Consider the following 25,245-nt stretch of genomic DNA (forward strand, 5'->3'; position numbering starts at 1 on the left):
CTAACAGTAGAGTTAGATAGCAATAAAAACTGTACTGCACAGAATAAATTAGAGGAAAAACAAAAATAAATGGAGGAACTTATTCAAGAAAGATCCTGTGTAATATATTATACAAATGAAGCGAACTAGATGGAATATGGGGAAACATGCACCAAATTATTTTTCAATCTTCAATATACAAATGCTACCATTTATTTTTATTAAAACTTGTTACAAATGATGGAGTCACGCATGATTCACCAAATTATATTTTGAAAGAGGAAGTAAAGTACTTTAAGAATATGTTTTCGTTTCAGTCTCCTCCATCTCCACTAACTGAAACTAATTGTATGGATTTTTTCCTAATAATAATGTAAAATTAACATCTGTACAGAAAGACTCATGTGAAGGCCAAATTACAGAGGAGGCACTTCTTGATGCAATTGGGGCCTTTAAGGATGGGAAAACTCCAGGGCTGGATGGTATACCAGTGGAAGTATACAAAACTTTGATATACTCAGAGGACCATTATTAGCATGTTTTAACCACTCCTATATAAATAGTAGATTATCAGACACACAACAAGAAGATATATCATTACTACTGAAACAGGACCCAAATAGTGTATATATAAAGATCCAGTCCATTAAAAAATTGGAGACCTCTTACACTTCAGTGTTGTGATGCAAAAATCCTAGCAAAATGCTTGGCACATAGAATTAAAAAAGTATTGTCAGATATTATTCATTCTAATCAGACAGTTTTTTTTACGTGGATGACACATTGGAGATAATATAAGACAAGTACTGGAAACAATAGAATACTATGAAATATCGGGGACAGCAGGCCTGGTTTTCATAGCTGATTTTGAAAAATTTGTTTGATAAAGTACAACTGGAGTTTATATATAAATGCATAGAATATTTCAATTTTGGGGAATCTCTTATAAAATGGGTTAAAATTATGTATAGTAACCCTTGGTGTAAAATAGTAAATAATGGCTACATCTCAGAAAGTTTTAAACTATCTAGAGGAGTAAAACAAGGTTGTCCACTATCGGCATATCTATTTATTATTGCAATCAAAATGTTAGATCAAATAATAATATTAAGGGATAAGAAATCAGTGGCTTAAAAACAAAGCTGTCATTGTACGCTGATGATTCATGTTTTCTTTTAAAAACTCAATTAGAATCTCTCCATGGCCTCATAGAGGATCTAGATACTTTGCTATCCTCTCTGGATTAAAACCACAAAAAAATGCACATTTTACATTACCATGTAGTTGACTAATTAAATGGTCTGACGGAGATGTGGACATACTCGGTATACAAATCCCAAAAGAAAGAAATGATCTCACTCCAATAGATTTTTATAGAAAGTTAGCAAAAATATATAAGATCTTGCTACCATGGAAAGGAAAATACCTGTCTATTTGTGGAAAAATCGCCCTGATTAACTCTTTAGTCATATCACAGTTTACCTATTTGCTTATGGTTTTGCCTACACCTAGTGACCTGTTTTTTAAATTCTATGAACAAAAAATATTCTATTTTATTTGGAACGGCAAGCCAGATAAAATTAAAAGGGCCTATTTCTATAACGAATATGAATTCAGAGGGTAGAAATTATTAAATATTAGAACATTAGACCTCTCACTAAAGGCATCAGTCATACAAAAGTTATACTTAAATCCAAACTGCTTCTCTAGTAAATGTTTCCCTTTATTCAGATTACACCTGCTCACTTTCGGTTGTTTGAAAAGGAAATAATCTCCAAAATATCGTAATTTTATAAACAAGCCTTAGAAAGTTGGTTGCAATTTCAGTTTAATCCACCTGAAAAGACAGAACAAATAATACAACAAATATTGTGGTTAAATTCAAATATACTAATTGATTAAAAAAACTTTATTCGAAGAAATGTTTAAAAAAGGTATAATTTTAGTGAATGATATCATAAATAGGACTGGTGGAGTTGTCACACATACAGCTAACACAGACATATGGAAATATCTGCTCTACCCAAAATTACAACCAATTAATTGCAGCATTACCACAAAAATGGAAGAGGCAAGTAGAAAGGGAAAAAAGTAAGGAACTTGTATGTCGGCCCTGTACATAAATGGTTAAAGAAAAGTGTGATAAATGAAATTGGTATATGTTTTTATTTAAGGAACAAAAAACTGACGTCAACAGTGAAGAGGCAACTCCGGGATGCTGGCCTTCTAGGCAGAGTTGCAAAGGAAAATCCATCTCTCAGACTGGAGAATGAAAATAAATAATTAAGATGGGTCAAAGAACACACACTGGACAGAGGAAGATTGGAAAAAAGTGTTATGGACAGACTAATCTATGTTTGAGGTGTTCGGATCACAAAGAATGACATTCGTGAAATGAAAATGAAAATATGCTGGTGGAGTGCTTGACACCAACTGTCAAGCATGGTGAAGGCAATGTGATGGTCTGGGGGTGCTTTGGTGGTAGTAAAGTGGGAGTTTTGTACAGGGTAAAAGGGATCTTGACGAAGGAAGGCTATCACTCTATTTTGCAACGCCATGCCATGCCATGCCTTGTGGATGGTGCTTAATTGGAGCCAATTTCCTCCTACAACAGGACAATGACCCAAAGCACAGCTCCAAACTATACAATAACTATTTAGGGAAGAAGCAGTCAGCTGGCATTCTGTCTATAATGGAGTGGCCAGGACAGTCACCGGATCTCAACCCTATTGAGCTGTTGTGGGAGCAGCTTGACCGTATGCTATGTAAGAAGTGCCCATCAAGCCAATACAACTTGTGGGAGGTGCTTCAGAAAGCATGGGGTGAAATCTCTTCAGATTACCTCAACAAATTGACAACTAGAATGCCAAAGGTCTGCAAGGCTGTAATTGCTGCAAATGGAGGATTCTTTGACAAAAGCAGAGTTTGAAGGACACAATTATTATTTCAATTAAAATTCATTATTTATAACCTTATCAACGTCTTGACTATATTTCCTAATTTCATGTATGTTTTCATGGAAAACAAGGACATTTCTAAGTAAACCCAAAATTTTGAACGGTAGTGTACGTGATGGTAGTTAGTCTATTTTTTCCCCATTGATTATATGTTGGCTAATAGGACCGATGATAAAGGGAGATTACCCGCTCGCCGCCGGATCCTTATAAGGCATCCGGACCTTCGTCCCCGATATCTCCGTCTCTTTTTCCAGTGAATGACGGGGATGAGGGCCTTGTCGGGCATCTGAAGTAAACCCTTCCCGTCCGACACGTTCAAGAAAAAGTATTCCTCCAGTATGGGGTGAGTAATCGCTGTCCTGATATATAGAAGCTTTTTCCGGTCATAAGACATGGTGGCAGAAACATTATGTACAAAATAAGTTACAAATAACGCAAAAAAAACAAACACACAGTAGCACAATTAGTTAGGGGATTGTAAAACGTCAGCCATCTGTTCCCGGCGCTATTTTATATGTTTGATCGTAGGGATTCACCGTAGGGATGTTGCCAGGTTTCCTCCAGACGTGACGCTTGGCATTCAGGCCCGAGTTCAATCTTGGTTTCATCAGACCAGAGAATCCTGTTTCTCAAGGTTTGCGTCCTCTAGATGCCTTTTGGAAAACGCCAAGTGGGCTGTCATGTGGCTTCTGTCTGGCCACTCTACCATAAAGGCCTGTTTGGTGGAGTGCTGCAGAGATGGTTGTCCTTCTGGAAGGTTCTCCCATCTCCCCAGAAGAACTCTAGTGCTCTGTCAGAGTGACCATTGGTTTCTTGGTCACCTCCCTGACCAAGGCCTTTATCCCCCCCGATTGCTCAGTTTGGCTGGGTGGACAGCTCTAGGAAGTCTTGGTGGTTCCAAATTCTATTTAAGAATGACTTCAATGCTGCTGACATTTTTTGGTAGCCTTCCCCAGATCTGTGCCTCAACACTATCCTGTCTCGGCGCTTTACGGACAATTCCTTCAACCTCATGGCTTGTTTTTTTTCTCTGACATGCACTGTCAACTGTTAGACCTTATTTAGAAATTTTTGTGCTTTCCAAATCATGTCCACTCATTTGAATTTACCACAGGTGGACTCCAATCAAGTTGTAGAAACATCTCAAGGATGATCAATAGAAACAGGATGCAGCTGAGCTCAATTTCAAATCTCATAGCAAAGGGTTTAAATATTTATGTAAATAAAATAAGGTATTTTTTTATTTTAAATAAATGTGTTAGGTTTTTGATTTGTCATTATGGGGTAGTGTGTAGATTGATGAGGAACTTTTTATTTAATCCATTTTAGAATAAGGCTGTAATGTAAATCTAGGAGTCTGAATACTGTACATGGTGACATTCAACCATACATGTTTCTACCGGAATATATATATATAGAGGATTCCAAACAAAGTATGGATTTAGCTAGAAACTCAGCTATAGCCGATGCCAGCACCAAGAGGGCAGATACGGTGCTCAAATAAGTTATTTTTCCTGCAAGCCACCTAGCTAGTTAAGTTTATCAACCATAACCCATATTGTGTATTGCTGGCTAACATACTACTGTGTTACAGTGGGGGGGAAATCAAATTATTTTTCTGTTTACTTAGGTAGCTAGGTAAGTAGCAATTATTAGTGCCCGCCTTGACTACCGGGCACTAATAGTAGCGTAGTAGCCGACGCTAAACATTTCCACTAGAATTTTACGTAAGACAATGGCAGGTAGCCATATCTATGACTAAAAATAGAAGAGGTTTTACAATCGGAGATCTATTGCATCTACCTACCTAACCTACCTGCCCGTGTTGTGAGCTTATTTCACTCTTAGTGGCTGCATTGGCTACACTTAGGTCACACAGGGATGAAGGATGGGCATGTTGGAGCCTTCCTTCCCACTACATGAGGGGCTCCGAGCCCTTCCATTTAGACTTTGGCTGTCTGAAGTCAACTCATACCTCATAGCTGCTTCTGGATCTTCTGCCCTGGTCCTACCTGTTACTGGTCCAGTCCCCAAGGTAAAGAGTTTTAAAGAGGGATTGAGCATGGGCCTACTCCAAGAGACAGTGTGGACAAATCACCAAGTGTGATTTACATAAACCAGACCTGGACACGGGATCACCTTGTACACCAGACTTGGAAGGCTGTCTACTTGGCTCTAACCACAGCCTAAAAACATATCATTGATGTATGACTGAAATAAATGAAAACCAGCTATTTATGTGAACTGATTTTAATAAATAGTACAATTTTAAAGTTTGCTCATTCACAGTGGATAGCATTTAACCAATGTCTAATAAAGGGTCTGAATGTACTCTAATTCAAATAAACAAGGGGTTTTCAAGAAGCCTTGAACAAATTACATTGCTAAAGGGCTTCAGTCAATGTCCATGAACAGTTTTAGTTCTGAAAATTTTAAGGCGTTGTAGAAAATATTTGTGAAATAAATATGATCAGTGAAGATAAAATGTTATCTCCTCTGATAGAAAACATGCCTAACTATACCTTACATTGCTGTATGCATCACATTTTAGTAATTATTATTCCAAACAAAAATTACAAAAGTTAAAAAAGAAACAAGTGGAGACTTATATTTTTATTAATTCTGATGTACACTGTTGTCAGTTAGAAAAGTATGAGGGTTACACAGTTCAAGTTACTTCCATGTCTTATCTTGTGCAAACACTAGATGGTGCATAGGAGAGGTCTTGGAAAGGAACAATATTCAAGAGACGAAACCTCCAAATGCAGGAAAAAAATAAGTGCATTTAAACCTATGAATTGATAACTTTTGTAGTATTTATTGATTTCCCAGCTTCATACAAACTGGATGTTGAGGCATAAACATAGTACATTTCAACAAAAATATAACCAATATTTACAATTATTGTATTAAAAATACAAAAAAACTACCGATACTTACTCCACCAATTGTCTTTTTAAAAGACATACAGGTCAAAGTAGTACAAGAAAGTATGAGAAATCATCACCAGTTAAATATACACTTCTCACTTGACATCACATCAAACCAAGTAGCAGTTCTACCTACTACAATTATCTTTATGCTTGTACATTGTTGTGCAATGTTGTTTTTCGAAATAGGACTTGGCCTGCTAAAGAGTTGAAGGAAAGTGAATGATGATGATGCATGTTACCACTGAATTACAAACGCATTAGACAATCTATTGGCAGCCATAGAAAACATTTATCATGAACAAAAAACATGACAAATGATTATAGTGTAATGACAAACCACAGTGAAAAACACTGCACTCGTTTATTTCTACTTCTCAGTCTATAGTTTCTAACTACTGATCAATGTGATCAGCACAACTCAGTGATAAAATAAGTGACACTTTCACAATTTGATTACTAATAATTCTGATTAGCAGCCTTCAAAGTTAATTATTTAATCTAGGTAACTTCCCCACTGGAGTCAAAAAAACAAACATATTCAATAACCTTCAGTCAATTCCAATGACGTTGCGAGACAGTGGATAACAGGTTGGTCTACGCTAGCATTGCCTACTCATATACACATCCACTGATTTTGATGCCTGTAACAGTGGAAGACTTCTCCAAGTGGCTTTGCAATGAAGAGGAAGGGATGTCTCCAACAGCAAGGTTGGAGAGAAGGTTGATTTTAGTTCATTCTCGTGTATTCTAGTTCAGTCTTAAAAGGGCAATCCTTAGTTGAAACAATAAAGCATTCACACCGCCTCTGTTTTGCTAAAAAGCTGAGGGGTTGGCCTGGAGAAATGTAACCACTAAAATTAATAGACGAAGATATGTATGCAAGGACTGACCAATCAAGATATCAAAATTAGTTGTAAGCATGTTTTTGAGGCTATACAATGTCTGTTTACATTTACAAACATTGAAGTAAAACAAGATTCTATTTTGGGGTATGATGGGGTTTGAAAGTTGAACTAAGCTCATGAGGCATTTATAAGTTATATTCTTCAAGAATCAATGGATATCATTAATTTATAAGTCGAAAAATGGACGTAGCAACAGCAGATTGCAGCACCACTGAAAGATCCGAGACTCCATTCGCCTCTATAGGATTCGAGCCTTTGGGGTGCATAACTCAAACACGTCCCCAAATTGGTTCATTTTAAAATAAGGTATAAATCACCTCTGTACTTATCTTTCAGCATAACCATTAGGGACAAGACTAAGCCAATATAAATCTCATGTAGTTGTCCAAAACAATACTGTCTAAATATAGAATGAATATAAGTCACCAGGTGACCTTCCAGTTTAAAACCTGGATGTTCCTATCAGTGGATTCATTGCTAAATATACAAGCTGACATTTTGTCCAATCTCTGAAAGACTAAAACGTGTGTGGGCAGTGCTTCCTGCTCTGGCACCGTCCCTCGACCAAGGCAGGCTTTTTTGAAAGGGAGGCAGACACTAACACCACAATCCTTTGGGCAAAATTGAAAAAATTGACCAGACCACAATGGCTTCAAGTGATTCCTCTCATCAACACGAATTCAAAGATGGAGCATTTTTGTTACCTACATGATGACATTCACCCATACGTTTCAACCGGAATATAGAAGAGGATTCAAAACAAAGATTTTGATTTAGCTAGAAGCTCAGCTACAGCCGATGCCAGCACCAAGAGGGCAGATGACAAACACGGTGGCTAGCTAAGTATGTTATATTTCCTGCAAGCCACCTAGCTAGCTAGCGAACTTTAGTTAATCTACTGAAACACGTACTGCTGACTAACATACTACTGTGTTACAGTGGGGGGGATATTTGTTTTCTGTTTGCCAATTTAGGTAGCTAGGTAGGTAGCCAGACTAGCTAGCTAAACAACTATAGGCAGCCATATCTATGACTACAAATAGAAGAGGTTTTACAATCGGAGATGGGACTGGCCGACCAGCTAGGTCCAGCCAGATGGGACCGGGTGGACAGGTAGGGCCACTGCTACGTCCCCACCGTTAAACCTGTCCATTACTGTTTATGACCCTGTTTATGACCCAGAACTGGTCGCTGGTCGTATTGGGAAAAGAGACCGATATCCAGGCCAGGGTTGGGAATGGAGGGTTGTACTAAAGGTTTTACTGAAAAGTGCTGGAGCCAAACTGCCAGTGTCAGTACATTAGATGATTTCTCTCATTGTGACTGTCCAGTTAGCAGTGGGGTGGAGCCACCACTAGGTCATGTCTAATATGTGAATGACCAGATAATACTGTAATTATGGAATAAAACAGCCTTTTGACAGATTTGTTATTCCGAGTCCATAGATATGAGACTTGGGTGTAGTCTCTTTTACCCCCAGAGTGCAATAGTTCTGGAAAGAAGACCCCCAAAAACCTAGCAGGAATTTGAAAATCCATAAGAGTTCAAAATCGATCAATGTTCTTTTATTAAATCACCATTGTCCGTTTTGTTCACGTTTTATAAAGTAGAAAAAGAAAAAGTGCAGACAAAGCTCAACACGTCATGATGCTGTGAGGTGTGAGGTATGATGCTGTGAGGTGTGAGTGAGGTGGGGTTGGGATAAGAGTCTTGGAAAGCTGTTCCAGGACAGCTGTGTGTTTGTGTGAGCATTGGTTGTCACGCGTCGCCGTATGTTTTTACAGCAAAACAGTTTGACTTGTTTTTCTTTTCTCCAAAGTGCCAGGCATTGTACTTTTCTTTTTCTGTCTCTCCTTCTTCTACTTCTTCACAGTATTTTTTCAAGCAGGGTTATTCAACCCCTGATAATGCTTTAAGGCAGGGGAGGGAGAGATGAGCAGAGGAGTCTACCAATCAGGAGGGAGAGTACGACGGAGGAGGCAGGCACATACTGGATTGCTTTGTCCGTCCATCAGTGTCTTTTTTTCCGGCACCATGGAAGCGACTTCAAGTCATCCAGCAGAAGACTGTTCTCTCTCAGACTGCTGATACCTGTTCATCCTCTGAAGAGAGAAAGAAAAAAAATTGCCATGTTGGTTACAAAGATGTTAAAACCCTGTGAAAGATTTAGAGGCAGAAAGCCCCCACAACATCACGAACTGGCCTCTATGTGAACTTACTGTACCATGGTCTACTATCAAAACTGAACAATATGCATATAAGCGACAAACATGAACATTAAAAGTGAGAAAAACACTGCTGGGGATGGAAGAGCATGTGTGCAAGCATTGACACAAATTAAAATGGGTGAGCAAACCTAACAACTTGTGCCACCAGATGAATGCCATTCAACACAGAGAGTGAGGAGCTAACGTCTGATGAGTCTGGTGAGCTTTGGTCCAAGCAGGATGACATCATGCACATGAGATGCCGTGGTGTGTTTATGCTAGCCTGGTCCCAGATCTGTTTGTGCGGTCTTGACATCTCCTCAATGCCCATTCCCCATAGGAGTTGGCAAGACAGTACAAACAGATCTGGGACCAGGCTAGGTTTGCAGGGGATATGAGGGTAGTCTGTGTTGTTCCTGGTGGGCATGCATGTTATCATTGGTATAAATCAGTAATTTACCTCAGCCTGGGGGGGGCTGCCCTTTAACCCGTACACTCATCTCAGGGCCTGGTTGTCTCTGGTGTTGTGTGTGCCACTGTCTTCCTCAGAGCGACTAGTTTGGGAGACAAGGACTCACCCTCTTCCTCCTCCGGCTCTTCATCCTCGTCTGGCGAGCGGGTGCGGTGGAGCCCATGGCGCTTTGTGGTTCCGGAACCTGGGTGTTGTTTGGCCTGGTGGTGATGCTGGGAGTCGGGCGACTGGGTGACCATGCGCGAGCGCTGCAGGGCTGTGGAGTAGTCAGGTGGGCGGCGGCCAGAGTGGGACGGGGCCGTGGACGGGGGTGGCGACTGTGTCTGGCCCTCACTGAAGTCAGAGATTGTCAGGGCGGTGTAGCCCGGCGGGGTGGGAGGGGGCTCGCGGTACCGGCTCTCCTTTCGTGCTAAGGGGGGGTGAAAGATGGTGGGGTAAAACGTAATTAACATTTTACGCGTCTGCACCACACACTCCATCCAGAAAAAGTGTTGGCATGGAGATCTACATGCGGACATAATTCAGCTGACATGCACTTCTCCTCATGGATGTACACAAATCGTAAAAAACATAAATGCATGTGAGCAGGGTTTGGCATTTTCAGAACATTGTAAAACCCGACCTTTCATCAGGAACCTGTTAATTTGTTGAGGAACAGGTATGGACACCCTAACATTGGGAACAGGTATGGACACCCTAACATTGGGAACAGGTATGGACACCCTAACATTAGGAACAGGTATGGACACCCTAACATTGGGAACAGGTATGGACACCCTAACATTGGGAACAGGTATGGACACCCTAACATTAGGAACAGGTATGGACACCCTAACATTGGAAACAGGTATGGACACCCTAACATTGGAAACAGGTATGGACACCCTAACATTGGAAACAGGTATGGACACCCTAACATTGGAAACAGGTATGGACACCCTAACATTAGGAACAGGTATGGACACCCTAACATTGGAAACAGGTATGGACACCCTAACATTGGAAACAGGTATGGACACCCTAACATTGGAAACAGGTATGGACACCATAACATTGGAAACAGGTATGGACACCCTAACATTAGGAACAGGTATGGACACCCTAACATTGGGAACAGGTATGGACACCCTAACATTAGGAACAGGTATGGACACCCTAACATTGGGAACAGGTATGGACACCCTAACATTAGCCTATGAGGACAGCTTAACCCTTACATCAACACAACAGACAAACAAACATTTCAGAGGTCAACTCACTGATAAGACCCTTGTTGCCAGCGGTGATGGGCGATGGCCTCCCGTGCTGCTTGGCCTCGTCAGACCCCATGGATGTGATACTACTTGTCTCTGGGTCAGCGTTCACGTCTTTCCCGCCTCGACGTTTAATCGTGCCCGTGTCACCCTCCGAGTCCTCGCCCCAGTACGCTGCAGAGGAAGATGAAGAGGCCGATGCCCAGCTCCCTCTAGCGTGAGACGCCCACAGTCCAGAGGGGACCCCTATAAATGTTTCAGGCCCCCCGGGAGGATGGACACCCACGCTGACCACACCACCCGGCCCGAAGGCCAGGGTCTCCCAGCTGCGTCCCTGCTGCATGGTCTGGATGTTGTCGTGGGAGCCCGAGGAGCACGAGGTCCAGGAGCCGCGGCCACTGTCTGCAGCATCCAGGGAGACACGGTCCCCTTGGTCCTGGGTCAGCTCTTCGGAGCTGGGAGATAGCACCGTGGCACAGGTATACAGACCCCGGCAGTCCTGCATGGACGAGTAGGAACTGTTTGTGGGGTTGGGGGGAGAGGGGCAGAGAGTTAGAGACAAGCTATACCTTTACAATGGGGGATAGACAAGCTATACATTTACAATTGGGTTTCCACTCATCAAGTGTAAAAATAAAGGGTTGGGATTGAATCTCTTTTTCCATTTTTGAAATTAAAGCTCATCACTGTACTTAGCTGTTAAAATAGGATGTGTACCAAATACTACATTTTCAAGTTAACCACTCAACAATTTTATAACTAGGGTACATTATCCCTTTAAACAAAGTTTTTGGGATGATGATCATTAGAAATGGGCAGTGTTGGTTCATACCCGAGGCTGTACTGATCCGGGTCTGTCGTAGCCCTCCTCTCCAGACGCACCCCTCCAGCGTGGGGGTCTCCCACCCCTCCGGAGTGTCTGAGCCCCCTCCTCTCCTCCTGGGCCATGTCAAAGGAGGAGTTGCTGACCAGGCTGGAGCGCGATGAGATCTCACTGTGACCGGAGTCTGAGTAGGCATCTCCTGTTCTGGGGTAGCCTGGAGAGAGTAGGGGGGTGGTCCATTAACTGACTGATCAATCATTATTAAACCCTTTTCAGATCAGCAGATGTCACACAAAGTGCTAAATGATTCCAATCTACTAGTCCAGGGGTTGTGTTCAGAGGGTTGAATCTTTTAGAACCTCCTAACATGGATTTACAGCAGGCTGGATAGGAGAACACATAGGTTCATAGGCTCACTCCAAGAAACGTATCTTTCTAACTGCACATCGAAAACAAAACCTCTAACCTCTCAAATCACTACCATCACACTGCACGCCACATAACTTACAGCTTGAACACGGTCATACTCTGTGACCTACTATGAAAGGAGAAATTAAGATTCAAGGAAGCCACTACACAAGCCCACAATCACCTAGAATCACCTAATCAGCCGAATAAAAGGATTGGGGAAATACACAGTAAGTCCTAACTTTACAACAAAACTCAGAACGTGCTTGGGGCAGTGATTCAATCTAAAGAAAATTAGGATCCTGACACCTTTAGCTTGGAGTCACAGAAGGACTGACATTTCAAAGCAATCTCCATTCACACACACCAAGAACCTCATCTCAAAGCCAGAAATCTCATCAAATTACTCTGCTCTCTAACATTCTGGGCACAAGTAATTGGAAATTGAGTGTTCTGTGACATTAAATCATTGGCAAACCAACCGCGAGCTACCATTCAGAAAATGGAGGACTGCTCTTCCAAGTCAGATGGCCTAGCATCAAGTCAGTTCCTGAAACCCATCCAATAATAAGTGAATTAGTTTTCACCGGTGGACCGAAGGGCTTCTACCGGCTTCTAAACGCACAGACATGAATCAAGCAGAGTAGTGATGTTGGTGAAGCAGCAGCATCTTAGCCCATCTATCTTCTGAAGCAACTGTCATACTACGTGTAATACTACGTGTAATACTACTAGACATCCCAGCAGCAACTCCGCTAAGACAAGTTGGGCGACAGACAAGCCCGCAGGACCCCCTATATACACTGAACAAAAATATAAATGCAACATGTTAAGTGTTGGTCCCATGTTTCATGAGCTGAAAGATAGAAGAAATGTTCCATATGCACAAAAAGCTTATTTCTCTAAAATGTTGTGCACACATTTGCTTACATCCCTGTTAGTGAGCATTTCTCTTTTGAAAGATAATCCATCCATCTGACAGGTGTGGCATATCAAGAAGCTGATTAAACAGCATGATCATTACACAGCTGCACCTTGTGCTGGGGAGAAAAAAAATGCCACTAAAATGTGCAGTTGTCACACAACACCACAAGTTTTGAGGGGGCTGCAGGGATGTCCACCAGAGCTGTTGCCAGAGAATTGTATGTTAATTTCTCTACCATAAGTCACCTCCAACGTTGTTTTAGAGAATGTGGCTGTACGTCCAACCGAACTCAGAACTCCAGACCACGTGTATGGCGTTGTGTGGGCGAGCGGTTTGCAGATGTCAGCGTTGTGAAGAGAGTGCCACATGGTGGGGGTGGGGTTATGGTATGGGCAGGCATAAGCTACGGACAACGAACACAATAGTTTTTTATCGATGGCAATTTGAATGCACAAAAATACCATGATGAGATATACCATTGTGAGACCCATTTTGGCCCACATCTGTATTCCCAGTCATGTAAAATCCATAGATTAGGGCCTAATTTATTTATTTCAATTGACATATTTCCTCACTTGAACTGTAACTCAGTAAAATCAATTAAATTATTGCATGTTGCGTTTTTATTTTTATTCAGTATATATACAGGTCCCAACCACTTCATATTTGTAAGATCCAACTGGGTTGTGTTCATTAGGGCATGCAACGTAAAACATTTTGCAATGGAAAATGACATTTTATTTCTTAGTTTCCAGTTTTAATGTCACATGCACAAGTACAGTGAAATGCCTTCTTGCAAACTCAAAACCCAACAATGCAATAATCAATAACAATGTATTAGCAGAAAAAAAGCACAAGGAAAAGTAATATAAAAAATAAGTAAGCATACTATATACAGGAAATACTTAAAAAGTAAATTCCAATACTATATTTACATGTGCAGGGATACTGGAGTGATGGAGGTAGATATTATTAGGGATAAGGGGACTAGCCAACAGGATATAAGATAAACAATAGTAGCAGCAGGTTGTATGTGAGTGGTGTACGGGTGTGTGGAGTCCGTATAAATGTATGTCAATATTAAGTGTGAGTAAGCAGAAGATGGAGTGAGTGTTTGTGTGCGTGTGTGTTTGAGTGACAGCATGTGTGAGTGTGTAGGGCCCTGTGAGTGTACATAGAGACAGTGCAAATACTAAAATAAAAGGTCTAGGCCAGCAGCGTCTGTTTAGGTCTAGGGCCGGTCTGGGCCAGTCCCAGTTTACCTGTGGCTGTCTGTTTACTGGTAAAGGTAACCTTCCGGACACTTTGGCCCTTCAGTGTCCCGAGCCCTGCGGCAGCAAGGCAAAGAGACGTCACACACAGATAGGACACAGGACAGCATCACAGTATGTAAGGAGTGAGGTAGTTGGGATAGGAGGTAGGTAGGAGTGATTGATAGCTGATTCCAATATGGAACAGTGTGGACTAGGCAGTCTAGGCAGACACATTACATATGCTCAGAACGACAAAATGGAACCCTTTACATAGCTTTTCTCCCCTTGTCTATAGGAGAGACTCATGCTGTTTAAATTTGATTAGACGTTCCCAAATGTAACAGATTATGACTATCACTAATGTTATGATATGTTTGTAAAGTAATAAAGAAGGTGAAATACCTTGGGTATATTTTCCTAAAACAGAGTATAACTATTTATGGACATTATAAAGTATAAAAGGCTTAATCATTATTTAATTTTTTATCATAACATGATATTTGTATATGTTTTATTATAATTTTATTGTGTACTAGATCATATCGGTTGAAAAGTGTTTTTTTCTCAGGCATAAATAAACTATTCCAGGTGAAAGCCAAAGGTCATAGCTTTCTAGGGGGAACACACACACTACTACATATATAAAATATTGCCCTCCTGCTAGATTGATGACTAAAACCATAGCGAAACACTGTAAACTCCGTCAGCTCAACTTTCCTTTATCATGGGTCACAAGAAAACACTTTCAGTGTTCCATGGCGCTAAAAACCTTGATTAACCATTGCTACATCAGTATTATTATGACATCACAGGAGGCTGAACTGGTAGTTTCACTATGACCACCAGGTGTCAGCAGTAATCTTCTAAATCTCTGTGTGAGTGAGGGGCACTGGGCTGAGGTTGGACTGATGGGATTATTAGCTTACCCTTCTTAGGTGAGCTCTGTGGTGAGGTGGGCGGGGAGGAGAGCTGCGAGCAGGTGTTGGATACAGTGTCCTCAGTCTGACGCTTGCTGGCCTCCTCTGACAGTGACAGGATCTTCTTCAACGACTGAGGGGAACTCGTGCCTTCAAAACAAAACGATAGTCAAAATTAGAGTTGTGGTGTGAACGTCAATGGTGGGGTTTTAAACGTAGCCATAGCCTACATTGTCTGGTGAGTTTTTAATCCTCACTTGGCCAGATGGCCTCTAGGTGGTGCTCAAGTCACAGTGAAAGGAGAGGTACTACAGAGGTTTTATCTATTGTCTAATAATTTAAATGGATGGAGAAAAGCAAACTTGGCAGAGTGGATACTACTGTAGCAACACACTGGAGCACAGCTACATGAGCTAATGTCTCCCTCCACTGGAGGTTCTTCAAGAAATAGTTCCCACTTCCCAGTTTTCTTGAATCCTGAACTACACGTAAAGATGGAATCCTCAGTAGCCACCCCACCACCGCTGGTCGCCCCACCACCATTGTTAAAGTTTTTTTTGTTGAGCTTAGGAGTGTCGTGCAGCATGGTACAAAATGATTGCTGTACATTGTGCTCTTCTACCGCGCGTACAATAATGTCTGAGGGGAAAAAACTGTTGTTTGCAGTAACTTCTTTGTTGTAGTAATATCACATCAGGTGTGGCTGATTCACCATTAAGGATTCCAGCTTTAACCCTCAACCTAACCCATGTTTAGAGTAGGATAAAAACTTCAGCAAAGGCCAGGTTCCCAGATGCAGATTAATCCTTAGAATCTCCATTGACAGTGTTTTTTAGTTCAGGAATAAACTTAATCTGGGTCTTTGGGAAACCTGCTCATAGCGTCTAAACTAGCGTAATGCCACACTAGAAGCAACATTGAGATCAGGTACGTTTTACCTGAAATTGAAATAAATCTGTTTTCCTGAAAGGAAACACACAGATTTGTATGGTATTCGGAAAGAAACAATGTACTATAACGTATATTTTCAAGTATATTTTCCCTCTTAACTTGTGCAAGTTCTTACCGAATGGTGGCAGGTCCTTGACGGGTACTTTCTTGCGTGAGGGGTAGAGGGCCACAGCAGGCACCTGGAGGGCCTGGTTGCCCTTCTGCAGCTGGCCCCTCTGCTGGCTGGCAGCCCTGGACACCACCGGAGACGTGTCTGGCCTCTTACTGCCACCAGCATTCTTGGGCACTGAGAAATGGTTGAGGAGAATGTGGTACTTGAACAATCAATACTACCAGTGAGAAACCGAGTGTTGCTGCTGAGCCAAAATGGCCACCTGGACCACTCATGTGTGCATCAATCACATGTTGATGGAGGGCTCATATTGCAGTTAGATATCCCAAGTGTATGTACTCCCACACTAAGTGCGAGACAGAACGCAATTGTGTGTGTGTTGTCCACAGCATGTACTCTCTCCACCACTTACGTGTGTTGATGGAGGGCTCACACTGCAGCGAGAGGGTCTGCAGCGCCTCTTCGTTGGTCTCCAGGCTGAGGTTGGACAGGAACTGCTTGACCCTGCGGGCCATCTGGGCATCCTCATACAGCTTCTTGGCGTTCAGGAAGGAGCTGCGCCTCACCCGCTTCTTGTGCCCGCCTGTCTGGGTGACGTCTAGCACCGCCGCATTGGCACTGCCCTGGCTAAGAGAACTGGTCACACGCATGCACACACACACACACACACACACACACACACACACACACACACACACACACACACACACACATAGAGAGAGAGACATAGAGGGAAGATAGTGACCACCATCAGACTATGACCATGTGTGTGCACTACTATTTAGGTAACTGTGTGTGGGGGTACTATTCCAGGAATGTAGTTCAGAGGGCCATTTGAGAGGCAGACATGCAGAAACTAAGGCTTTGGGGGCATTACTCTCAGCTCCAGAACATTCCATGCATTCCAAGGAAGAGGAGGGAATATGGGCCAGGGGGTCAATCAGTCAAGAAACAGGGGAGGTGTTTTGTGTGTGTGTGTTGGGGGTTCAAATAGCAATGATAGTCAGTTAACATTTCTGTGATCTAAAACCAAAGTAGCTGTAGTGAAATGCCTTTTCATCAGAACCTATGGTACATCCAGAGTACATGTATAGTGTGGTGGAATTGAAACTAACTACTAAAACTAATTGTAAACTACCTCTCCTTGGCCACTGATGTACACCAGGGGTTCCCAAACTCGGTCCTGGAGCTCCCCCTGGGTGCATGTTTTAGGTTTTACCCTAGAACTACACAGCTTTCAAATAACCAAAGCGTGATGGTGAGTTGGTTATTGGATTCATCTGTGTGGTGCTAGGGGAAAAAACAAAACATGCACCTGGGGGGGACCGAACAGTACCCAGTTTGGGAAACCCTGATGTAAAGCATGACTAGTTTGGCTGTCCTTGTAGCACACTATACTCTTTCATGTTGAAGAAAATATGTTTAATCTGGAGAATGATACACAGAATAAATCCACACTATGACAAACTAATAGAACTGAAAACAAGATGGAAGTTGGCATGCTGTTTTTGTTAAGTAGGTGGGAAGACACAAAGTAATCACTTCTGCTAGTTCATGGATTGTGAATTGCATGGGATGCAAATCACTATATCAGTTTTAAATGAGTCATTGAGAAATATTTTGGGCAGAATAAAAAAAAAAGTGACTTGAAACTAGCAAAAGTCATGTTCTTTTCCATTTCTAAAGAACGTTTTACCAGAGCCAAGCAGTGTTAGAAGGGTATGAAACCAAACGGGTTCGTTAAATCAGCACTAAATAACAGGTTAGTTAAACCAGCACTAATTAACAGGTTAGTTAAACCAGCCCTAAATAACAGGTAAGTAAAACCAGCACTAAATAACAGGTAAGTAAAATCAGCACTAAACCAAACAAACGAGGCATCAGAAATGAGGGAGAACGCATAAATTGGGTAGAATAAAATAGCATGGAAAGATCGTAGGTTACCAAAACTTACCCTAAACTCCTCCATTTCTTCTTCCTAGAAAGGATAGCCATGAACAGTGAAGCGTGGAGGGCAAAGAGTGGACGGAGAGAGAGAAAGGAGGGAGACAAGCTTAGACAGGATAGACCACTAAGAGCCACCAAGATGAGCAAGGTTACCAGAGGCCCACAAAAGAGAGAAAGAGAGACAAACATTGATAACAAACAGAGACTCAAGTGACATGGCAGCATGGTGGACATGCAAAGTCACACACACTTTCACATGAGCACTGTGTGGTTTCACATGAGCACTGTGTGGTTTCACATGAGCACTGTGTGGTTTCTACGCCAACAATAAGTAGAGAGTACAGGAAACAGCTGGGTTGCCCGGAGAAACGGCTGCTCAAGAAAAAAGCCTTGAAGCGGGTAATATTGACTATCTACATGTGAACAATCAATCAATCATCAACAATCCACAGGGATTTGATTGGACCTAAAGGGGATTGTGAAGCGTTGTTAGTCTTCCGGGAATATTGTATTTCCGTGTTTTTCCCGATGTTACCTGGTTCTGAACATGAGCGCTGGGTCCATGTTGACGGAGGCCATGCGGCCCACGTGGCGGATCTCTTTGGCGATCATCCGCAGCTTCTCAAAGTTCACCAGGCCATCCACTTTAGAGTCGTTCCCTGGGGAAAGACGAGTGACTATTAGTTATAACAGATTGATTAAGATGCCTTAAAAAAAATGTTTTACCTTTATTTAACTAGGTAAGTCAGTTGAGAACAAATTCTTATTTTACAATGACAACCTACACCGGCCAAACCTTCCCCGGACAAAACTGGGCCAATTGTGTGCCGAACCTACGGGACTCCCAATCACGGCCGGTTGTGATAAAGCCCGGGATTGAACCAGGGTTTGTAATGATGCCTCTAGCACTGAGATACAGTGCCTTAGACCACTACGCCACTCTGGACAATATTAGTACAATATTGGCATACAATTTAACTTAGTGCAACATTGTATACAAAATTGCGGTGCAATTGCCGTACCAGGCGGTGATACAGCCCGACAGGATGCTCTCGATTGTGCATCTGTAAAAGTTTGTGAGTGTTTTAGATGACAAGACAAATTTCTTCAGCATCCTGAGGTTGAAGAGGTGCTGTTGCGCCTTCTTCACCACGCTGTCTGTGTAGGTGGACCATTTCAGTTTGTCCGTGATCTGTACGTCGATGAACTTAAAATGTTCCGCCTTCTCCATTACTGTCCCGTCAATGTGGATGGAGGGTGCTCCCTCTGCTGTTTCCTGAAGTCAACGATCATCTCCTTTGTTTTGTTGACATTGAGTGAGGTTATTTTCCTGACACCACACTCCGAGGGCCCTCACCTTCTCCCTGTAGGCCGTCTCATCATTGTTGGTAATCAGGCCTACCACTGTAGTGTCGTCTGCAAGCTTGATTGAGTTGGAAGCGTGCATGGCCACACAGTCATGGGTGAACAGGGAGTACAGGAGAGGGCTGAGAACGCACCCTGTGGGACCCCAATGTGGGACCCCAGTGTTGAGAAACTCAATAGTTGTACAGTCATCTCAAATAAAACTGTGAAGGACCTCGGCGTTACTCTGGGCCCTGATCTCTCTTTTGACAAACATTGCAAGACTGTTTCAAGGACAGCTTTTTTCCATCTATGTAACATTGCAAAAAATCTGACATTTTCTGTCCAAAAATTATGCAGAAAAATGTATCCATGCTTTTGTCACTTCTAGGTTAGACTACTAAAATGCTCTACTTTCCGGCTACCCGGATAAAGCACTAAATAAACTTCAGTTAGTGCTAAATACGGCTGCTAGAATCCTGACTAGAACCAATTTTACTCCAGTGCTAGCTTTCCTCAACTGGCTTCCTGTTAAGGCAAGGGCTGTTTCAAGGTTTTACTGCTAACCTACAAAGCATTACATGGGCTTGCTCCTACCTATCTTTCCGATTTGGTCCTGCCGTACATACCTACACGTACGCTGCGGTCACAAAACGCAGGCCTCCTAATTGTCCCTGGAATTTCTAAGCAAACAGCTGGAGGCAGGGCTTTCTCCTATAGAGTTCCATTTTTATGGAATGGTCTGCCTACCCATGTGAGAGACGCAGACTCGGTCTCAACTTTTAAGTCTTTACTGAAGACTCATCTCTTCAGTAGGTCCTATGATTGAGTGTAGTCTGGCCCAGGAGTGTGAAGGTGAACGGAAAGGCACTGGAGCAACGAACCACCCTTGCTGTCTCTGCCGGGCCGGTTCCCCTCTCTCTGCTGGGATTCTCTGCCTCTAACCCTATTACAGGGGCTGAGTCACTGGCCTACTGGTGCTCTTCCATGTCGTCCCTAGGAGGGGTGCGTCACTTGAGTGGGTTGAGTCACTGACGTGGTCTTCCTGTCCGGGTTGGCGCCCCCACTTGGGTTGTGCAGTGGCGGAGATCTTTGTGGGCTATACTCGGCCTTGTCTCAGGATGGTAAGTTGGTGGTTGAAGATATCCCTCTAGTGGTGTGGGGGCTGTGCTTTGGCAAAGTGGGTGGGGTTATATCCTGCCTGTTTGGCCCTGTCCGGGGATATCATCGGATGATGTCTCCTGACCCATCCTGTCTCAGCCTCCAGTATTTATGCTGCAGTAGTTTGTGTGTCGGGGGGATAGGGTCAGTCTGTTACATCTGGAGTATTTCTCCTGTCTTATCCGGTGTCCTATGTGAACTTAAGTATGCTCTCTCTAATTCTCTCTCTCTCGGAGGACTTGAGCCCTACGACCATGCCTCAGGACTACCTGGCATGATGACTCCTTGCTGTCCCCAGTCCACCTGGCCGTGCTGACCTGTTGCACCCTCGACAACCACAGTGATTACTATTATTTGACCATGCTGGTCATTTATGAACATTTGAACATCTTGGCCATGTTCTGTTATAATCTCCACCCACCACAGCCAGAAGAGGACTGGCCACCCCTCATAGCCTGGTTCCTCTAGGTTTCTTCCTAGGTTTTGGCCTTTCTAGGGAGTTTTTCCTAGCCACCGTGCTTCTACACCTGCATTGCTTGCTGTTTGGGGTTTTAGGCTGGTTTTCTGTACAGCACTTTGAGATATCAGCTGATGTAAGAAGGGCTATACATATAAATTTGTTCTGATTTCAGAATCAGCGGGGTGGAGATGTGGTGAAGGTAGGAAAGAACCTGGGGGCGGCTCGTAAGAAAGTCCAGGACCCAGCTGCACAGGGCGGGATCGAGACCCAGGGTCTCAAGCTTAGTAACGAGTTTGGAGGGTACCACGGTGTTAAATGCTGAGATTTAGTCAATTAACAGCATTCTTACATAGGATAGGGCAGTGTGCAGTGTGATTGCGATTGCATCGTCAGTGGACCTATTGGGGCGGTAAGCAAATTGGAGTGGGTCTAGGGTATCCGGTAGGGTGGAGGTGATATGATCCTTGCATAGTCTCTCAAAGCACTTCATGATGACAGAAGTGAGTGCAAAGGGGCATTTAGTTCAGTTACCTTAGCTTTCTTGGGAACAGGATCAATGGTGGCCATCTTGAAGCATGTGGGGACAGACTGGGATAGGGATTGGTTGAATATGTCCGTAAACACACCAGCCAGCTGGTATGCGCATGCTCGGAGGACGTGGCTAGGGATGCCGCCTGGGCCGGCAGCCTTGCGAGGGTTAACGTTTAAATGTTTTACTCACGTTGGCCACGGAGAAGGGGAGCCCACAGGCTTTGGTAACGGGCTGTGTCAGTGGCACTGTGTTGTCCTCAAAGCGAGCAAATAAGTCGTTTAATTAGTCTGGGAGAAAGACGTTGATGTCCGCGACGGGGCTGGTTTTCTTTTTGTAATCCGTGATTGACTGTAGACCCTGACACAAACTCAGCAAAAAAAGAAACGTTCCTTTATCAGGACCCTGTCTTTCAAAGATAATTCGTAAAAATCCAAATAACTTCACAGATCTTCACAGAACTTCACAGATCTTCATAAAGAGTTTAAACACTGTTTCCCATGCTTGTTCAAAGAACCATAATTAATGAACATGCATCTGTGGAACGGTAGTTAAGACACTAACAGTTTACAGACGGTAGGCAATTAAGGTCACAGTTATGAAAATGTAGGACACTAAAGAGGCCTTTCTACTGACTGAAAAACACCAAAAGAAAGATGCCCAGGGTCCCTGGTCATCTGCATGAACGTACCTTTGTCATGCTGCAAGGAGGCGTGAGGACTGCAGATGTGGCCAGGGCAATACAGTGCAATGTTCATACTGTGAGCCGCCTAACACAGCGCTACAGGGAGACAGGACGGACAGCTAATTGTCCTCGCAGTGGCAGACCACGTATTACACATGCACAGGATAGGTACATCTGAAAATCAAACCTGCGGGATAGGTACATGATGGCAACAACAACTGCCCGAGTTAAACCAGGAACGCACAATCCCTTCATCAGTGCTCAGATTGTCCGCAATAGGCTGAGAGAGGCTGGACTGAGGGCTTGTAGGCCTGTTGTAAGGCAGGTCCTCACCAGATATCACCGGCAACAACGTTTTGTCATCACCAGGAGTGATGTTCGGATTCACGTTTATCGTCGAAGGAATGAGCGTTACACCAAGGCCTGTACTCTAGAGTGGGATCCATTTGGAGTTGGAGGGTCCGTCATGGTGTGTCACAGCATCATCGGATTGCGCTTGTGTCATTGCAGGCAATCTCAACGCTGTGAGTTACAGGGAAGACATCCTCCTCCCTCATGTTGGCTCATCCTGGCATGACAATGCCAACAGCTATACTGCTCGTTCTGTGTGTGATTTCCTGCAAGACAGGAATGTCAGTGTTCTGCCATGGCCAGCGAAGAGCCCAGATCTCAATCCCATTGAGCACATCTGGGACCTGTTGGATTGGAGGGTGAGGGCTAGGGCCATTGCCCCCAGAAATGTCCGGAAACTTGCAGGTGCCTTGGTGGAAGAGTGGGGTAACATCTTACATCAAGAACTGGCAAATCTGGTGCAGGCCATGAGGAAGAGATGCACTGGAGTACTTAATGCAGCTGGTGGCCACACCAGATACTGACTGTTAATTTTGATCCCTCCTTTGTTCAGGTACACATTATTCCATTTCTGTTAGTCACATGTCTGTGGAACTTGTTCAATTTATGTCTCAATTGTTGAATCTTATGTTCATACAAATATTTACACGTTAAGTTTCCTGAAAATAAATGCAGTTGACAGTGGGAGGACGTTACTTTTTTGCTGAGTTTACATCATGTTTGAGCCATTGAATTGTGACTCTACTTTGTCTCTATACTGACACTTTGCTTTTTTGCCTTGCAGAGGGAATAGCTGTACTGTTTGTATTCTGTCATGTTTCCGGTCGCCTTGCCATGCTTAAATGTGGTGGTTCGCGCTTCAGTTTTGCACGAATGCTGCCATTAATCCACGGTTTCTGGTTAGGGAAGGTTTTAATAGTCACAGCGGGTATGACATCTCCGATGCACTTGCTGATAAACTTGCTCACCGAGTCAGCGTATACATCAATGTGTTGTCTGAGGCTATCCGGAACATATCCCAGTCCACGTGATTGAAGCAATCTTGTAGCGTGGTCCGATAGGTCAGACAAGCGTTGTATTGACCTGCGCACGGGCCTTTGTTCTGTTTTCTGACTATAGGCTGGGAGCAACAAAATGGATTCATGGTCAGATTTGCCGAAGGCAGGGCGTGGGAGGGCTTTGCATGCATCACGGAAGTTTGAGTAGCAATGATCCAGAACTCTTCCAGCTCGTGTCGCGCATTCGATATGCTGATAGAATTTAGGGAGTATTGATCTTAGGTTAGCTTTGTTAAAATCCCCAGCTACAATAAATGCAGCCTCAAGACGTATGCTTTCCAGTTTACATAGAGTCCAGTGAAGTTCTTTCAGGGGCGACGAGGTATTTGCTTGGTGGTGAATATACACAGCTGTGACTATAATCGAAGAGAATTCTCTTGGAAGATAATGTGGTTGGCATTTGATTGTAAGGAATTCTAGGTCAGGTGAACAAAAGGACTTGAGTTCCTGTATGTTGTTGTGATTACACCATGAGTCGTTAATCATAAGACATACACCCCCGCCCTTCTTCTTACCAGCGAGATGTTTGTTTCTGTCGGCGTGATGCGTGAAGAAACCGGGTGGCTGTACTGACTCTGACAACGTATCCCGAGTGAGCCATGTTTCCGTGAAACAGAGAACATTAAAATCTCTGATGGCGCTCTGGAAAGTAACACGTGCCCTAGTTTTGTCCATCTTGTTATCTAGAGATTGGACATTGGCGAGTAATATGCTAGGAAGCGGTGGATGGTGAGCTCGCCTTCTGAGTCAGACCAGTAGGCCACTCCGTCTGCCTCTCCTGCGGCGACAGCGTTGTTTTGGGTCGGCCTCTGGGATAAGATCGCACGTCAGGGTGGAGGTTCAAACAAAGGATCCGCTTCAGGAAAGACGTATTCCTGGTCGAAATGGTAAGTTGACATTGCTATTATTTCCAATAGTTTATCCCGGCTGTATGTAATAACACTTGTGATTTCCTGGGCTAATAATGTAAGAAATAGAAAACTATGCATTCATTAGTTTATGTATTTAGTACGTGAAGCGAGGCGACCATCTGTCAGCTCCATCTCATCTCAGTCACCAGCCTCAAATTGCAGCCAAAATAAATGCTTCACAGAGTTCAAGTAAAAGACATCTCAACATCAACTGTTCAGAGGAGACTGGGTAAATCAGACCTTCATGGTTGAATTGCTGCAAAGAAACCACTACTACATGACACCAATAAGAAGAAGAGACTTGCTAGGGCCAAGAAACACGAGCAATAGACATTAGACCGGTGGAAATTATGAGTCCAAATGTGAGCGTTTTGGTTCCAACCGCCGTGTCTTTGTGAGACGCAGAGTAGGTGAACGGATGATGTTCCCATGTGATGGTTCCCACCGTGAAGCATGGAGGAGGAGGTGTGATGGTGATTTGCTGATGACAATGTCTGTGATTTATTTAGAATTCAAGGCACACTTAACCAGCATGGCTACCACAGAATTCTGCAGCGATACGCCGTCCTATCTGGTTTGCGCTTAGTGGGACTATCATTTGTTTTTCAACAGGACAATGACCCAACACACCTCCAGGGTGTGTAAGGGCTATTTGACCAAATGAGTCCTGCATCAGATGACGTGGCCTCCACAATCACCCTACC

The 25,245-nt window shown here is 43.3% G+C and overlaps 1 protein-coding gene across 19 annotated transcripts in view; it reads right to left on the bottom strand.

Annotated features, from left to right (window-relative positions):
- Nucleotides 1-5,534: 5,534 nt before the first annotated feature.
- Nucleotides 5,535-25,245, bottom strand: part of LOC129858248 (rap guanine nucleotide exchange factor 2-like) — a 140,995-nt gene continuing 121,284 nt past the window's right edge. For 10 of the 19 annotated variants that reach the window (XM_055927347.1, XM_055927341.1, XM_055927338.1 and 7 more), the window contains 10 exons: nt 18,578-18,701; nt 18,050-18,073; nt 16,508-16,731; nt 16,099-16,269; nt 15,042-15,182; nt 14,125-14,190; nt 11,539-11,743; nt 10,713-11,224; nt 9,442-9,862; nt 5,535-8,876 (listed from right to left, as the gene is read on the bottom strand). In XM_055927347.1, the coding sequence (XP_055783322.1) occupies nt 9,483-9,862; nt 10,713-11,224; nt 11,539-11,743; nt 14,125-14,190; nt 15,042-15,182; nt 16,099-16,269; nt 16,508-16,731; nt 18,050-18,073; nt 18,578-18,701 (1,847 nt within the window). In that variant the 3' untranslated portion in view covers nt 5,535-8,876; nt 9,442-9,482. The remainder of the gene's footprint in view (nt 8,877-9,441; nt 9,863-10,712; nt 11,225-11,538; nt 11,744-14,124; nt 14,191-15,041; nt 15,183-16,098; nt 16,270-16,507; nt 16,732-18,049; nt 18,074-18,577; nt 18,702-25,245) is intronic. The other 9 variants (XM_055927346.1, XM_055927345.1, XM_055927344.1 and 6 more) reach the window with 4 other exon arrangements.

Source organism: Salvelinus fontinalis, chromosome 6, assembly GCF_029448725.1.
Source record: "Salvelinus fontinalis isolate EN_2023a chromosome 6, ASM2944872v1, whole genome shotgun sequence".
Taxonomy (NCBI): Eukaryota; Metazoa; Chordata; class Actinopteri; order Salmoniformes; family Salmonidae; genus Salvelinus; species Salvelinus fontinalis.